This window comes from Myotis daubentonii, chromosome 3 (genome assembly GCF_963259705.1).
Source record: "Myotis daubentonii chromosome 3, mMyoDau2.1, whole genome shotgun sequence".
NCBI classification, from domain to species: Eukaryota; Metazoa; Chordata; class Mammalia; order Chiroptera; family Vespertilionidae; genus Myotis; species Myotis daubentonii.
The window spans coordinates 61,389,856-61,407,560 of NC_081842.1; the positions used below are offsets into that span (position 1 = coordinate 61,389,856).

Consider the following 17,705-nt stretch of genomic DNA (forward strand, 5'->3'; position numbering starts at 1 on the left):
AGCATGGATGGAGTGTTTGTGTGAACTAATATAAATTCAAAGTAAACATCATTGCATAAAAGGGTACGGTCTTTTTTTTTCTTCTTTTTTTTTTCATTTCAAACGGGCCAGATTTGGCCCGCGGGCCATAGTTTGCCCATGGCTGTTCTAGGATGACAACTCTGACTCCATTTTAAAGTGCCTCCATCCTATGTAATAAAAGGCTAATATGCAAATCGACCAAACAGCAGAACAACCGGTTCAATGATGCACACTGACCACCAGAGGGTAGGTGCTCAATGCAGGAGCTGCCCCTTGATGGTCAGTGCGCTCCCACAGGGGGAGCACCACTCTGCTAGAAGCCAGGCTCACAGCTGGTGAGTGCAGCAGCGGTGGTGGGAGCCTCTTCTGCCTCCACCTCAGCACTAAGGATGTCCAACTGATGGCTTAGGTCCGCTCCTCCCAGGGGGAGCAGGCCTAAGCCATAAATTGGACATCTCCTGAAGGCTCCCAGACTACGAGAGGGTGCAGGCCGGGCTGAGGGCCCGCCCCCACCCCGCCCCCCCCCCCGCCCCCACCCAGTACACAAATTTCATGCACCGGGCCTCTAGTTTGTTCTATTTTTGCATCGCAGATGTAGAAACTGAGGCTTAGCAATAACTTCATGGCTTCTTACACTGATATTAGAGCTCATGCAATAACACAATATCACTTTATGCAAAAGAGTCCCAATACATAAATTTTAGTGATCATGGATGACTTCATCATAACACCAAAAGGTTTGACACTTCCCTCTGCTTGCCTCAACAAAGACATTTTCAGGGCATTCTTTCTACTTTTCTCCAAACCTGGGAGGATGGGCAAGGAAGAATGTTACCTGTGATCCATCCCAACTGGCCTTTGTAGAAATGTCCCACCATGCCCCCAACGTGGGCCCCCAGGCTCACACCAATGATGTGGATGGAGGACTCCGACACACCCAGCACCTACAACAGACATTTACAGTGGGTTACATTTGGGACCCAGCAGCCCCTGGTCTCACAGGGCCGCACTTTCCCCTGAGGCTTTAGCAGCAGAGGGCCCTGGGCATGACACAGGTGCTCCACATGCTGAGATCAGGGGTGAGCGGGTTGGAGAGGGCAGAATCCTCATTCCGGTAAGCCCTTGCCCTCTTGCTGGGCGCTGCAGGGGTAATCCCCCTCACTTTCCTTTTGGTGCCCAGTGTGAGTCATGAGCACTTTCTCCATCTGAGAGATGACCGAAGCCAGCCACTGGCTCTCTCTACCTGATATGCAGGGGCCCAATTTACAGAGGAGAGGGGGAGAGGAGGAGACGGACAAGCCCCTTGGGTGGCTCTACTTCCACCCTAAATCTCCTCCTGTATTGCTTCACTCCTGCTAACCCCTCTCCCTTCCAATGCAGCTGAAATCCCCATCGGCTCTTCTGCACCCACCAGGAGTTTACTGAGGAAACTGGAGATCTTGAGTCCCAGCTTAACCACGTTTTCCACGGCCGAGAAGTAGGCACCCGTGGAGCCGTACACCCAATCCACGGCAATCACGTTAGCATCTGCTGCCCTCAGAAGGGTCCCAATGAGCTTCTCAATCCAGGAAGGCTTTGTTCCTAAAGCCCTAGTCATGGGGCCAAGAAAGGATAGAATAAATTATCTGCCAAATTGATATCCATTGTCATGGGAACCTCTGCTAACAGAATAAACCCAGAAAAAAGTCAAGACTAGGGAAGGGGGATACAAGGGCAGTAAGTCACGGCAATTTGAGCATAGGGAGGACAGTCCCAAAGTGACCAGGGCTTCTGCCTGCACGTAGGGAGCCTTTGTGTAAATTATGATAGGATGCCTCTTGTCCGGGTAGCTGCGGCTCTGTGCTAGACTCAGAACGCAGGCTGCATTTCAGCCTCCTACCCCCCAGCCCTTAGCCCCCAGCCCTGTGTGCAAAGCTTCAACTACACAAGCCATGTGCACTGGCCCTGCTTGTGTGATTTGTGGGAAAGAAAGGATAGATTTGTACATTAGAGTTAAGATTTGCAATCTTAATTCTAGAAAATAGGTACTTTCTTGAGGATGTTTTTATTTATCCACTCACTTGTTTATTTCTTCAACAAATGAGCCAGGCAGTGTGCTAGGTGCTTTGCAGAAATTTAAAATAAAATGAAATAAAATACAGCCCCTATCATTCTGGAACTTACAGTGTAATACCACTTTTCTAGAAAAAGAGAATGATTTTTAAAATTTCAGAATGCTTTCTTCCCAAGCAATTGGGATCAGGAAAGAGGTTTTCTCAATGGCCTGTCACAGCACAGGAACAATCAGAGCACATTCTCCGAGTGTGTGCTCATGGGACAGAGGAGCAGACTGACATTCGTCATGGAATGTGACTTTGGGGGATCTGGGAGCACACACAGTGAGGAGCCCGATGAGCTTTTCAGCTCTATTAGCTATCCCTGGGTTGAGGGCACACACTCAGCCTTGGATAGTGGCTAAATGTAGGATTTGCTAGGGGAGAGACTTTGGCACATTCCTGAGAAATGCCAGCCTCTGGGTGGGACAGAAGTAGCATCCATAAGTGGTAGTTTCTTAGGTCATAAAACCAGGGAAGAAGTGAGAAAAGAAAATTCTGTATTTAAAACACAACACCAGGCTGTTACCCCTGGGTAATTGTGCAAAGCCCATGACTTCATTGGCTGAGATGAATCATACAACCACGCTTCAAGGAGGAAAGGTCCCTGAGATCATCTCTACAAACTCCCTTCTTCTCCCTTAGGCTCCATGGGCTGGAGTGATCTGTCCAAGCTCACACATATTTATTGTTCGAGAGTATGTAGACAAGGCTAAGGGAGGAGTAACATATATAACCAACAGAAATAAACAACATAATATGTGTTCATGTTGACATGAGACACCTTTACAGACAGCAGGAGATGAGGGATGGGACCTGTGACAGTCAGCCAATTCCTTCCTCCTCTTACTCCCCCACTACCTTCCCATGATCACTTTCTAGCGCTTAGCACAGGCAATCCTATTGATTGGTTAGCTCCCACCTGAATCCATGGATTATTAGTTTGGTTCCCAGAGTGACATTGAATCCAGAGTTTTGAAGGTCACTACTTTCTTCAACTAGGTTCCCACAGCGAGGATCTGAAGGGGTGAAGAGGAGGAACTGGACTTTGAGATTGGTGCCTCGGAAGGGGTTGGCATTCTGGAAGTCAGTGCACTTTGGCTGTTCGGTAGGAGGTGTGTCTCCTGGAGGGAAAACAAAACAAAACAAGAGCAATGTAAGGTGAGGTCATCTGTTCTTGGGAGGACAGAAAGATGTTCTTGAAAGGAAGGAAGAAACGGGCTGACAGCTGCATCGGGGTACAGAAGAAGACGGCGGTCTCCACAGGAGTTAAAGTTCCTCATAATTTTCGCTCATTGGAAGAACTTGAAAAAGGACAAAAAGGAGTAGGTGTGTGTGTGTGGGGGGGGTCAATTGGGGGAAAAGGAGATATATGTAAAACTTTAGACAATAAATAATTTTTAAAAAATAAAGTAAAAAAAAAAAAGAGTAGGTGATGGGACGGTTAGCTGGGGCCTTAAAGATGATGAATATATGACACAAGGTGGACAGGCATGATTATTGGGCCACCAAGGATAAATTATGAAAACAGAATATATATATATATATATATATATATATATATATATATATATATATACATATATATATATATATATATGGCCTAAAAGTAGAATGTGGACCTAAATATCCAGAAGCTCCTCCATCAGTTAGATTTGTAATAAAAATTAATATGAATGGAATAAATAATTCCAGTGGAACAGTAGGTGCATGGAGCTTATCTGTATTAGCAAAATGGCAAAATTCATATAGCATTAAAGTTGTACTTCAAGAACTAAGACGTCTAATGATAGCCAAAGAAGCTTCCACAGCAATCAGGACAAACATACAACAATTACTTTTAATGGATCTCAAACTTGTCTTAAATCAACAATCTTCTACTCATGTTAATGTCTTGATGAAATATCAGAATGCCAACTGGCAAACATGACCTGGACATTTGTAAGAATATACTGAATATATGTATACACGTTATGTTTTCAGGAGAAAAAAAAACACGCAGCACAATTTTTTAAGGCACTGTCATTTAAACATAAAGCTGGAGCGTTCAAAATAGAATTCAGGTTGACAAGGTGAAAGCGTGGTGATTTTTACCAAAAAGTAAAAATCTCAAGAACGAAAAAGAGAAACGGCATGCTTTATCCATCTTGCTTAGAGGAAGAGCTTCCATTTAAATTGTCTACAGTAGCAGTTACAATGCATATTGTCTCAAATTGTTTTAATTTTTAAGTGGTGTGGGTGCTGACTACCAATAGTATCAAAAATATGTTCAGGATTGTGTGGATATCTGTATTTATAATAAAAATAAATGTCATGGGGAAGGTCAATGAATTTCTGTTGAAAGCTGTTCCTGTGTGTTACACGTAACCGACATGGTAAATATTTGTTTTCCCATGTCTTTGTTGGGCAAACCATGCATTTAAGTAAGTGAAATCAGCAAAAAGGAAACGGGTGAATTGATATGTGATTTTTGAGATTAAAGTTAGTCTTAAAATGTAAATAAAGTGTAGATCGTGTTCTCAGAAACTGCCATTTCTATTTTATTGATGTAGTACATGGAAAGTACCTTGCTGAGGTAGCAAAGACTGGAATTGTAGCTTTTCATCCATATAAACTTTTTATTGTTAATCATTTTTTATATATTTCTTGTGAATTGGAATTTGCAGAGTATTTTAGAGAACAAATACTTGATTCATTTAATTTCATCTTTGGAGAAGGAAGAATCCCAAGTATTATATTTCGACTTTGATTTCACCAGAAATGTATTAAAGATGTTTGAATTCTAGCAATTTTTATAGAATTATAGATTGTAATTATTTCAAATATACATTCTATTTTGATTCATAACATCCTTTTTTGGTGACATTTTTTCTCACAATGCTTTTAATACTGACTGGGATTAATTTATACATTCCACTTGTCTGTCACTTCGGCATCTGTGTAATTTTGAACTAATGTTCTGCTTTTACCAAAGTGAGAGGTTTTAAGTTACTGATTTTCATTTCAAAGCACTAGGTATACTACTTTGTTGAAAATACTCTTTTCTCACGGGTTCATTGCATAAAATAGAAAAGTCAGGTAACAAGGACAAATTTCTTAAACATGCCTTAACATGTTTGTGTCAAGTTCATTCATATCGAAGGCTTTGAGCTACCATTTCTTAGTCACTAATATATCAAAGTCAGTGGTTTGTCTAGTTTGTCTAAACTTTTAATTTCAACATGAGTATTCTATTTTAATTATCAAAGATATTTAAAATGACACATAGAGAATATATATATATATATAAATTAGTGCATGTGTAATTTATTAAAATAGGTTTGAAATGAATTATTACCTTGGGATACATTCTGAAAACTTTTAAATTGGTAAGGGAGCTTAAGTTGAATTACACTGATGTCATACAAAGGAGTCTGATGGTTACTAATCATCTAAATCAATCTCTTTAAGAACTTCTGTTCCACTTTGAAAATGTGTCGTATCATTCATGGGTTCTGAATGCTGTTAAATTATTCAAATATTGGGTACCTTGATTTTTTGTCCTCTTTCCTTTCCCCATATCCACTAATTGTGGAGATTTTGTTGTTGGTGTTGTTTTTAAACAAAACATAATGTTTATTTCCCCTTTTTGTTTTGGGACTATGGATAAATCTGCATGCAAAAGCAAGATTCATTTTGCATGTCACAATCAAGATGTACACGGCAATCTAAGACACACTGGTTGATTATAGAAGTTAATACAGAACCAATCTTAATTGTAGTAACATTTCTAAGACAACAGTTTTGAAGCTATTTTTCTTTTGTCTATTTTGTAAAGGGGCTAATGTTGTAGGAGTGTGTGGCATTAAATTAACTGTAAAATTGCCTTTGAGATTTGTTTAAAAAGCTAGCAGATGAGCCCTAGGAAATGATGTTATATTAATAAAGATTACCAAAAAAAAGAAAGAAAGAAACAGGGGCTTACAGGCATTGTAAATCAGCTAGATTCATGTGTATAATATACATATTAGATTACATATATTATATATTTATATCTATATATATAAAAGCCCAGCAACCATTACAGTGGAACAACAGAACAACCAGAACAACCAGTCGCTATGACACACACTGACCACCAGGGGGCAGACACTCAATGCAGGAGCTGCCCCCTGGTAGTCAGTGTGCTCCCATAGCGGGAGCGCCACTCAGCCAGAAGCCAGGCTCACGGCTGGAGAGTGCAGCAGTGGTGGCAGGAGCCTCTCCCACCTCCATGGCAGAACTAAGGAGCAGTGAACCAAGCAGTAAGGAGCGGCAGGCGGATGGTAAGAAGTGAGCAGGCAGGCAGTTAGGAGTGAGTAGGCAGGTCATTAGGAGCAAGCAGGCAGGCGGTTAGGAGTGAGTAGGCAGGTCGTTAGGAGCAAGCAGGCAGGCGGTTAGGAGTGAGGGGTCCTGGATTGCAAGAGGGATGTCCGGCAATCGGGCCTAAACCAGCAGTCAAACATCCCACGAGGGCTCCCAGACTGCGAGAGGGTGCAGGCTGGGCTGAAGGACCCCCCCCCCCCTTGCATGAATTTCATGCACCGGGCCGCTAGTAAACATATAATCAGATTTATTTATTAAAACCTGCATAATTTCTGAAATCAAAATCTGTGAATATTTTTCACATCTAAAGATAAAATGCCAGAGATGACTATGAATATTACTCAATGATAGAAGGTTAAAGGCCATGGTGAAATGATACTATTATGGACTAAACTGAGTCTCCCTATAAATTCATACGTTGGAGTCCTAACCTCCAGTACCTCAGAATGTGACTGCATTTGGAAATAGGGTCTTTACAGAGGTAATCACATTAAAAGAGGCCATTAGAATGGGCCCTACTCCAATATGACTGGCATTCTTGTAAGAAGAGGAAATCTGGACACAGACACAGAAGAAAGATGATGAGCAGACACATGGAGCAGATGGTCATATACAAGCCAAGGAGAGAGACCAAGAAGAGATCCTTCCCTCACAGCCCCCAGGAGGAACCAACCCTCCCACTGCCTTGATCTTGGACTTCCAGCCTCCAGAACCATGTGTCAATAAGCTTTTGTTGTTTAAGCCATCCAGTCTATGGCATGTTGTTACAGCAGCTCTAGCAAAGTAACAACAAACAAAACAAACAAACAAAACAAAAAAACCCGGGCAACAAGATAAGCATTTGGGCTGGGATGAGCTCACTCTGGACGGAACCCCAGTCCAGCCCCATCATTATCATCCTTATGAGCAATCTGGAGCCTCCGTGCCCGGCCCATGGCCACCTCGCCAGAGGTCAGAGCAAACCTGTCACAAGCTGTACCCACTCTACAGCACCTCACAATAGATACATTTAAGTGGGATCTTTTATGGTCAAGGGCATTGAAGGGCCTTTAAAAATACTGAACTGAAACAGGCAGCATGAAACTCCTACTTTCCCAGGGAGATGAAAATCTGGCCCCTCTTCAATACCCAACATTGCAACCCTTGTTTACTTCTGTGGCAAAGAGGTGTGGCGCCCAGCTCCAAGCCTGGCTTGCAGGGAGGGACCAGCAGCAGCAGCCACAAGCACACACTGACCCAGGCTACACGGCCCCGGTCATGGCACTGTTAGCGGCTACCTCGCATTACTGCCATGGGACAAAGCCATTTACAGAATTAGAGGTCCAGACTGCAGACTTTGGTTTGTGCAGGTTCCTTCCTGAAGAAGACAACAATTTTAGTTTTCTGGAATGGTTATCTGCCTTCAGAGGTCACCGGGGAGCACATATACAAGAAGCATGTGGATCTGGGTGCAATGAGATGTGGCCCCCTGAGCCGATAGATGGTGGGGACCCCACCCTTAGAGAGTACTGAGGTGCACCGGCGTTTTCACCACCTCTACATCTGAGCTCCAAGTCCTCTTGCATGACCCTTCCTGGACACCCTGGCATGAAGCCCCCACACTCCTCAGCCTACAACTTGAGATCCCGAAGGACACGAAAGAGAAAGATGCCTGGCACTACAACAGCTCTGCCTTTCCCAGCTTCTGGCTTTTTTAATAAATACATATTTTTATTGATTTCAGAGAGGAAGAGAGAGGGAAAGAGAGAGAGAGAGAGACATCAATGATGAGAGAGAATCATTGATCAGCTGCCACTGGGGATCGAGCCTGTAACCTGGGCATGTGCCCTTGACCAGGAATTGAACCGGGGACCCTTCAGTCCACAGGCCGAAGCTCTATCCACTGAGCCAAACTGCCTAGAGCCAGCCTCTGACTTTTAAACAAAAAAAGGGAAAGGCAGCTCTGGTTGAGCATGAGACTTGGACATCATAAATGAGTAAATTTGCTCTATTGTTTTAGGGCAGTAGTTCTCAACCTTCCTAATGCCTTGACCCTTTAATACAGTTCCTCATGTTGTAGTGACCCCCAACCATAAAATTATTTTTGTTGCTACTTCATAACTGTAATTTTGCTACTGTTATGAATCGTAAAGTAAATATCTGATATGCAGGATGTATTTTCATTGTTACAAATAGTTGAAGAGGCTCCAATGTCATGAATCTAGTAGTTGCTCTTTAAAGGAAGAAATGGGAGAAGAAACAATATTTTGAAAGGATAATTGCTAAGAATGAGTTCACTAATTAAAATGATACTCAGGGTAATGACCAAGATTAAATAAATAAATAAATCTATACTAGGCAGATTAAACAGCAGAATATTAATGATTAAATGATATCATTTTAGGTATTTAACCTTTTATTAGTGTTCTTTTTATCCCTTTAGTTAAATAAACGTTCTCTTTATCACCTAAAAAAAAAAAAAGATATCCTTTAAAAATCCCCAGACAAATGCATTGAAAAACTATTAAAAAATGGATAATTTTCTAGAAAAATATAATTTTCTGAAACTGACTTAAGAAGAAATAGAAAAACCTAAATAAATCTACTAGAATAAAAAAATTGAATTGTCAATCAAGAATCTTCTCTCCCCTAAAACACCAATGCCAGATGATTTCATTTGAGAACTCCACCAAGCCTTTGAAGTACAGATACTCTTTACCTTATATAAACTGTCTCAGGGACTAGACACTTTTTTATGAGGTTACTAGAGGCCCAGTGCACGAAATTCATGCAGGGGGGTGGCCCTCAGCCCAGCCTGCACCCTCTCACAATTCGGTACCGCTGGCTCCTAACTGCTCAACTGCCTGCCTGCCTGATTGCCCCTACTGGCCCCCCCACCAGCCTGATCACTCCTAACTGCCTCTGCTTGCCAACCTGGGTGCTCCCAACTGCCACCACCTGCCAACCTGGTAGGCCCCAACTGCCCCCCCCACCAGCCTAGTCACCCCTAATTGCCCCCCACACCACCAGCATGATTGCCCCTCACTGCCCTCCTTGGCAGCCTGGTCTCCCCCAACAGCCCCCCTCTGCTGGCCTGGTTGCCCCTAACTGCCCCCCGCCCCCCCACCCCCGCCAGCCTGATCACCCCTTACTGCCCCTCCTGCTGGCCTGGTCACACCTCACTGCCCCCCTGCTGGCCTGGTTGCTGCCAACTGCACCCCCTGCCAGCCTGGTCGCCCATAACTGCTCCCCTCTGCCGGCCTGGTCACCCCTCACTAACCCCTCTGCCGATCTGATTGCTCCACGCAGCCTGCTGCTCAATCGTTTGGTCATCTCTCACTACTCCCCTGCTGGCCTGGTAGCCCCACGCAGTCTGCTGCTCAGTTGTTTGGTCGTCCCTCACTAACCCCCCTGCTGGCCTTGTTCTGTTGTCAATTTGGTCATCTGTTTAGTTGCAATGGCCCCTGGCTCTTTATATATATAGATAAGAACCTTATTATGAACACCAGACAAAAGAAATATAAGAAAGAAAATAATAAATTCCTCTATTAATATATATGCAAAATAATAAATATAAATATGTACAAAAGTAAATGTTAGTAAATGAAATTTAACATTGTATTAAAAAATATGATGGAAGGATGGAAAATATGACTTTGTGGCAAACTCACAATGCAATATACATTCGAAACCTGTATACTTTTATTAACAAATGCCACCCCAATAAATTCAATTAAAAATTAAAATAAAAAGCATGGTCTGGCCCTGGCTGGTGGTCTCAGTGGTTAGGGTACAGACTCACACACTGAAGGCTCATGGGTTCAATTCCTGGTCAAGAGCACATATCTGCGTTGCAGGTTTGACCCCTGGGTCTGGTCAGGCACAAAAACTAATTAATGTGTCTCTCTCACGTGGATGTTTCTCTCTTGTCTGTCTCTCTCCCCCTCCCTCCTTCCTATCTACTCTCTCTGAAAATCAATGGCAAAAAATATCCTCTGGTGAGGATTAACCAAAAAACAAAAAGAAAAAAGAAGTATGTTCTAAAATTTAAAAAAAAAAAAATTTAAGTATGCCATGACCAGCTGCAGCAATCCTGAGAAAGAAGAACAAAGTAGGAGGGATCACAATACCTGATATCAAGCTATATTACAAAGCCACTGTTCTCAAAACTGCATGTTACTGGCACAAGAACAGACATATAGACCAATGGAACAGAACAGAGAACCCAGAAATCGACCCAAACCACTATGCTCAATTAATATTTGACAAAGGAGGCAAGAGCATACAATGAAGTCAAGACAGTCTCTGCAATAAACGGTGTTGGGAAAATTGGACAGATACATGTAAAAAAATGAACTAGACCACCAACTTACACTATACACAAAAATAAACTCAAAATGGATAAAGGACTTAAATGTAAGATGGGAAACCATAAAAATCTTAGAAGAATCTATAGGCAGCAAAATATCAGACATATGTCATAGCAGTATCTTTACCAATACAGCTCCTAGGACAATGGAAACTAAAAAGAAAATAAACAAATGGAACTACATCAAAATAAAAAGCTTCTGCACAGCAAAAGAAACCATCAACAAAACATCAAGAAAGCCCACTGCATAGGAGAACGTATTTGCCAATGTTATATCCAACAAGGGTTTGATCTCCAAAATTTATAAGGAACTCATACAACTTAACAAAAGCAAGATAAACAATCTAACCAAAAATGGGCAAAGCACCTAAATAGACACTTTTTGAAAGAGGACATTCAGAAAGCCAAGCATGAAAACATGCTCAAAGTCACTAATCATTGGAGAGATGCAAATCAAAACAACAATGAGGTACCATCTCACACCTGTCACAATGGCTATCATCAACAAATCAACAAATGACAGGTGCTGGCAAGGATGTGGAGAAAAAGGAACCCTCGTGCACTGCTGTTGGGAATGCAGTCTGGTGCAGCCACTGTGGGAAACAGTATGGAGCTTCCTCAAAAAATTAAAAATGGAACTTCCATTTGACCCAGTGATCCCACTTCTAGGAATATATCCCAAGAAATCAGAAACACCAATCAGAAAGGATATATGCACCCCTATGTTCATAGCACCACAATTCACCATAGCTAAGATTTGGAAACAGCCTAAGTGCCCATCAGCAGATGAGTGGATTAAAAAACAGTGGTACATCTATACAATGGAATACTACGCTGCTGTTAAAAGGAAGAAACTCTTACCATTTGCAACAGCATCCAGGATGGACCTGGAGAGCATTATGCTAAGTGAAATAGGCAGTTGGAGAAAGATAAGTATCACATGATCTCACTCATTTGTGGAATATAATGAACAACATAAACTGATGAACAAAAACAGACCCAGAGACATAGAAGCATTGATCAGACGGTCCAACCAGGGGGTAAGAGAGCAACCAGAAGACTTGCATGCATATAAGCACAACCAATGGACACAGACAGTAGGGTGAGTGTGAGAACATGTGCTGGAATGGCTAGGGAGAGATCAATGGGGGGGAAAGGAGGCATATGTAATACTTTAAACAATAAAGAATTTTAAAAAATAAAATATGCCATGACCAAAGGATTTGTCCCAGGTGATTTTAGTCTGATTGGACTAGTCTGTAGGATTTAGAAGAAAATATGAGAGATTACCTTTAGAGGATAATTGCTTAAGCAAGACACCAGAAGCAGAAATCATAATAAGAAATAAGAATTAAGACAGCAATATAATACTATTTTCCTGTTGACAATATGAAAAACTTTCAATATTACAAAGTGTTGGCAGAGATGTGGGGAAATGGTTTGTTCACATACTAATAAAGAGTTATAACTTCTTTACAGGGCAATTTATTTCATGTCTATCAAAAATGTGTAAGATATAAATCCTTTCAGATCTAGAATATAGTGTATAAACAGCCATTAGAAAAAACAAAATAGCTCTGTATATTGATATGGAAGGATCTCTCTCACACACAAAAAAATACATATATACTAGTATATATATATATATATACATATATATATATATATGGAGAGAGAGAGAGAGAGAGAGAGAGAGAGAGAGAGAGAGAGAGAGGTCATTTTACACACACACACACACACACACACACACACACAAATGACACGTGAAGCACCCTTTAAAAGCAACCCATTAATGCAGATAGTAAATATACTCATGCAAGCTGAACTTTGGAGGAGGAAGGAAAGCTGAGTAGAGGAATGAAGTATTGCAAGGGAGATAGGAATCATGAAAGCCCTCTTGGAAGTTGTGAAGAGCTGAAATGAACGAAAAGGTAGTACGCAAAACTCCAGGCAGAGGGAATGCCACTCTCTAAAACTGGGGAATGAGGATTAAATGTCTGTGGGGCCCTAGCCGGGCGCACAGTAGTTAGAGCGTTGCCCCAGGACTGAAGGGTCTTGGGTTTGATTCCAGTCAAGGGCACATACCTCGGTTGCAGGTTTGATCCCCAGCCCTGGTCCGGGTGATTTTGCGAGGCAACCAGTCAATATGTCTCTCTCACATTGATGTTTCTCTTTCTCTCTCTGTCTCTCCCCTCCCTTCCACTCTCTCTAAAAATCATTGGGGGAAATATCCTCGGATGCGGATTAACAACAAAAACATAAGAAGAATAAAAGCAGTCTGCTGTTGGGCCCAGGGGAGGGGAGCTTTCTAAGGGTGAGGCCACTGCTGGGGGCAGGCTAGGATCTTCACCATCAGAGGATCTCCACAGTAGGGTTTCGATTTGCTATCTTAAGCGCGCTGTGGGTGGGGTTTTTAACGGGAAAGGTAGAATGCAAATGGCATCTGCGGGAAGTTGTCTTAGCGGGCACCAGGGTTGGCCGGGGCTAGTTATTGCTCAGAGGGGAGATGAGCCTGGATTTGAGTTGGGGCAGCAATATTAAAAAGGATGCCCAACAAGCTCAGCGACAGAGTCATTACTTTGGAAAATGTGTAGCTTAGAACAGTGACTATTTAGTGGGTGAAAAAGAATCACACGTTGGAATTAATTAAATTTTGTTTTCTTCTAGTCACCTTATGCAAGGTGAAAATGAGCAGTGAGGTTTTTAGAAAAAATGAGTAGAACCACTAGGGAAGTTCAATCTTTTGGCTTGAGAAAGATTACATTCCCATTATGATTGTAGGCTTTTTCTCCCTCCTGTAAATTCATCTCAGGAGAAAGGGCTTTTAGGGGGCCTTCCAAGGATTAGCAATGCATGCGTAATGGTTGAGTCATCCCACCCAAGGCCTGAGTCCCCGATTTACCTGCACTTCCAACGCTGAACCACAAAAAGAGCCCCCATGCCCAGAAGCAGCATCGGTCCCGGAGGCCTGGGCGCATGGCTGAGCCCACTCTCGGAGCTGGGGGAAAGCCAACCCTGATGCCAAAGACATCACATAACCCAGCCACTCACAGTTTTGAACACCAAACACCCACGTGGGTCTCGGTAATCATTAACTAGCCTCATGACCTGTCAGAGAAAAAAATAAGCTCTCCTTAATGGTTCAACCTCCACCGTTTTTTTTTTTTGTTTTTTTTTTGGTTTCTTCTTCTCAATGAAAATAAATACACTTTTCTTTTTTCAAAGTGGGGGACATTGAAACACATTGTCCTTCCTCTCTGAGCCAACCGTCATCAGAAAACTATTTCCTGCCCCTCTCCCACTTCCCATTATAAAATGCTAGTAAAAGCCAAAGCAGAAGTCTTTCATCTCTTGATGATTACAAAACCGTCATTGTTCTGGAATTATCTGTGGACATGTTTGTCTCCCTGGGGAGACTCTGAGCAATGTGAGGGCAAAGACCTCTTGTAGTTGTTTGAACCCCCGGTGTCTGCCGCAGAGCTGAGCTAACAGTGCGTGTTTAGTGTGCGTTTAATGGGCAGGATGGAAGAAGACCACGTTTGCCCCTGGAGAGTACTAGCCTTTCGGGGAGTCTTGGGGCTACAAGTGAAATTCAGTCTCTAGGAAGAGATGTTCAACTTTTTTTTTTCTTCAACTTCTTGATTCGCAAATAAAGCAACTGAATAGAAGAGAAAGAAAATGACCTGCTAGCAACCCTGCTGCTAGGGTGGCAGAGCTAGCCTGGAACCAGGGCATTTCCAGTGTACCCTGTGGCCTCTTCCTCCCAAAGGAGCGGCAGAAACCACAGAGAGCTGGTTCTAGGTATTTGGGGGGAAGAGGAAGGGCAGGGCGCTTGCCCAGATCCTTAAATTATAACACATTGCTATGAGGCAGAGAACCCACCAGCAGGGCCAGTATCGAACTTTGTGGGAAAGTGAGTGTGTGCTCTGAACCCCTGCACCAGACAGAACATTCCCTGAAGAGGCATCGGTACCATGCCAACGTGGACGGGCCAGGCCTGCAGAAGATGAGGATGCAATGACTGGGGAGAGTCCAGCCCTTGCTTCTCCTGTTGCTTATGATCCCACTGATCAAGGGTGCTGCTCCCAGGAAGGGGCATGGCAACAAATGGGCCTCAACTGAAGGCTGCCCTGATGTCAGAGACCAAGTCAGGTGCATACGTTCGGGTCCTCAGAGCAGCAGATGCCGAGATGGGACTAGATGGGCACGAGAATTACTGGGAATAACACTTGTGGAGAATAAGGGAAGTGAAGAAAGCAGGGGGAGCCTTTAGACTGTGATGCAGGCCTGACACCTGTGAAGGAGAGGGGGAAGGAACGAAAATTACCAGAAAGAGATTACCTCACAACAAGTCAAATGAGGGAGGGTTTGGTGCCATTTCCTTAAAGAAACCTTTACTTTCTTTGCTGCCAACTCCTGTTCACATTTGAGTGGACTTTGATGCCTGCAGGCAAACGATCCCATTTAGTTTGGTAACACAGGAAGTAGGGTATGTCACCCTACACATTTTAGAAATTGAGGATAGAGACCTTTCTACCAGGAGACATTGAGAGAACCCCAGTCGGGGTGTATGGTCGTCTTCCCCAAGGAGAATGTCAGGGCAAAATTCTGGTATGATTTTCTTCTCGCGGGATCCCCAGTGCCTAACACAAGGTCAGCCACGTAGTTGTTGCTCAAGAAATACTTGCTCGGGGAAGGCATGGTACATCGATCTCCTGAATTCAGGGCTGGTGTGGAATGACACCAGAAATCCCATCTCACTCCCAAATATTGCCTGCCCTCGAGTGGTCTCCAGTGGAGCTAGATCATCCTGCTGGAGATTCATTTGTGTGTTCAAGGTCATGTTTTCCAATTTCATTCATTCAGGTTCTACCTTCCCCACTCCTGCCATACCCGCTTACCACCTGTGCTAATATGTATTTCAAGTTTTTATTTCTATAACTTCCATCCACTGGCATTGACAATGGTGGATGGTTGTTCATATATCATCGCAAATGACAGAAAACACTAGTTTGAAGCATGGCCCTCTATTTAAAGTATAAACCTCTATTTGCAGCTCTACAGATCTGGAAAAATCTAAGGGTCTTCCTTTGATTCTGTCCCCCATTCTCCAGACAACCCCATTTAAGATTCACGCTCGCCCTGACCGGTTTGGCTCAGTGGATGGAGCGTCGGCCTGCGGACTCAAGGGTCCCAGGTTCGATTCCGGTCAAGGGCAGGTACCTCGGTTGCAGGCACATCCCCAATAGGGGCTGTGCAGGAGGCAGCTGATCAATGTTTCTCTCTCATCGATGTTTCTAACTCTCTATCCCTCTCCCTTCCTCTCTGTAAAAAAAAAAAAATCAATAAAATATATTTTTTTAAAAAAAGATTCATACTCTTTGGCTGTTATAGTTGAAAGTGCACGGACTCCAAGCCCAGACACCCTGAGGGGGCACTGGCCTGAGGACACCCAGCTCGTACACATGATGATACCAATGCCCATAAACGTGGAGTAGGAATCTTAAGTGAGGCAAGTGTAACCGAGCACAGAGAGAAATCCACGTCACCATCCAGGCATTGGGCGGGGTCTCCTCGGTGGCAGAGGAAAGGAGGCTCTTTGAGGAGAGAAAGGAGGAGAGTGAAGAGGCTCCATTTCGTTTCTGCCTGGTCTCAGCTCTGCCCCGTCCCTACCCTTGTCCAAAATTTGGGTCTCAAGCCCATAACTAGCTTTCCTCTTGACTTTACCTCCTAGTTGTGGGAAGGTGAAGAGAGGGCACAGGCTGCTGCTGTCACCATCTCACTCTTGGGTTTCATTTTGGCTTTGAATTTTAGAAAAAAAAAAAAATCTAATTATAGCTAACAATGAGAGTGTAGTGGAGGGTGTGCAAAGGAAAAAGCCTTTGGACATAAACAGTCCTGCTCCATCTCATCCAGCCGTGTGACTTTGGACAAATGGAGACTTCTCTAAGCCTAATTTCTCCTTCTGTTAATGGGCTGTGGTGAATTGCCTGACATACGGAACTCTTTCTCCCCCTCTTCTTTTTCCTTCTCTGAATGGAAACAGTCTCATCTACTCCCTACATGTCACTTTCTCAACTACCAACCCCGAAGATGAAAAAAGGATGGCAAGGCTATTCCCCATGCCATGCCATGCCATGCCTGGATGACCTCTGGATGACCTCTGGATCCGTAACCAGACTCCGGCAGCCACACCTCAAGGAGCTAACCCAGTGGGCTGGATGACTGTGAAATCAGAGTTTCCATTCCTCTCCCCACACTCCCAGGAGCTCTGTGGCTGGGGGGGGGGGGGAGGGGGGGGGCACATTTACCTGCCCTGGAGAGATAAAGAAAAATAATGGAGAATGTGGTGGTTGAAGAAGCTTGAAGAACAGTGGATGGATGAGGCCAATGTTAATTTTGTAGATCTTAAAAAGATACATATTGCCAAGACTGCTAAACAACATCTAGCAATCTTAGGTAACAAAGCAAGCAAATGAAGCACCATCACATAGCAGTTTATGTATGTTAACTTGGTAAGCATGACAAATGTATACTGTGTCAGATCATGTTTATTGATTTCTGTAATATTGTGCTTATAATTAAGTTTCTTATCTCTTTCCCCTGTTCATTCTTATCCTCTCACCTTCTCTCTCTTTCTCCATCCCTCTCTCCTCCCATCTCTACCCCCCCCCAACCCCCACTCTCAACCCCCCTACATACTCACACACCAACATTCACAGTCAGGAGAGAAGCCAGAGACTATGGACCAGATGCAGGTGGATGGGCAGAGGTGGTGACGGGAGTGTGCAACTGCTTTCTGCTGACTGTTCCTTTTTTCCTCACAGAAATAGGAAGCAGGGTCACCAGTTGAGTTTGGGGAAGAAGTTTTGAGGCTTGAGAAAATAGAGTCTGAAAGT

At 43.4% G+C, this 17,705-nt stretch overlaps 1 protein-coding gene and 1 pseudogene across 2 annotated transcripts in view; one reads left to right on the forward strand and one right to left on the reverse strand.

The window, feature by feature from the left end:
- The window catches only part of PLA1A (phospholipase A1 member A), a 37,757-nt gene extending 23,784 nt beyond the window's left edge, over positions 1-13,973 (reverse strand). Inside the window, exons 1-4 of one of the 2 annotated variants that reach the window (XM_059687766.1) lie at positions 13,709-13,971; positions 3,037-3,238; positions 1,433-1,610; positions 857-965 (exon numbers count right to left, since the gene is read on the reverse strand). In XM_059687766.1, coding sequence (XP_059543749.1) covers positions 857-965; positions 1,433-1,610; positions 3,037-3,238; positions 13,709-13,784 — 565 coding nt within the window. In that variant the 5' untranslated portion in view covers positions 13,785-13,971. Of the gene's footprint in view, positions 1-856; positions 966-1,432; positions 1,611-3,036; positions 3,239-13,708 lie in introns of both variants that reach the window. The other variant, XM_059687767.1, reaches the window with a different exon arrangement.
- Positions 3,308-4,025, forward strand: LOC132231844 (ubiquitin-conjugating enzyme E2 variant 2-like; annotated as a pseudogene).
- Positions 13,974-17,705: the final 3,732 nt, after the last annotated feature.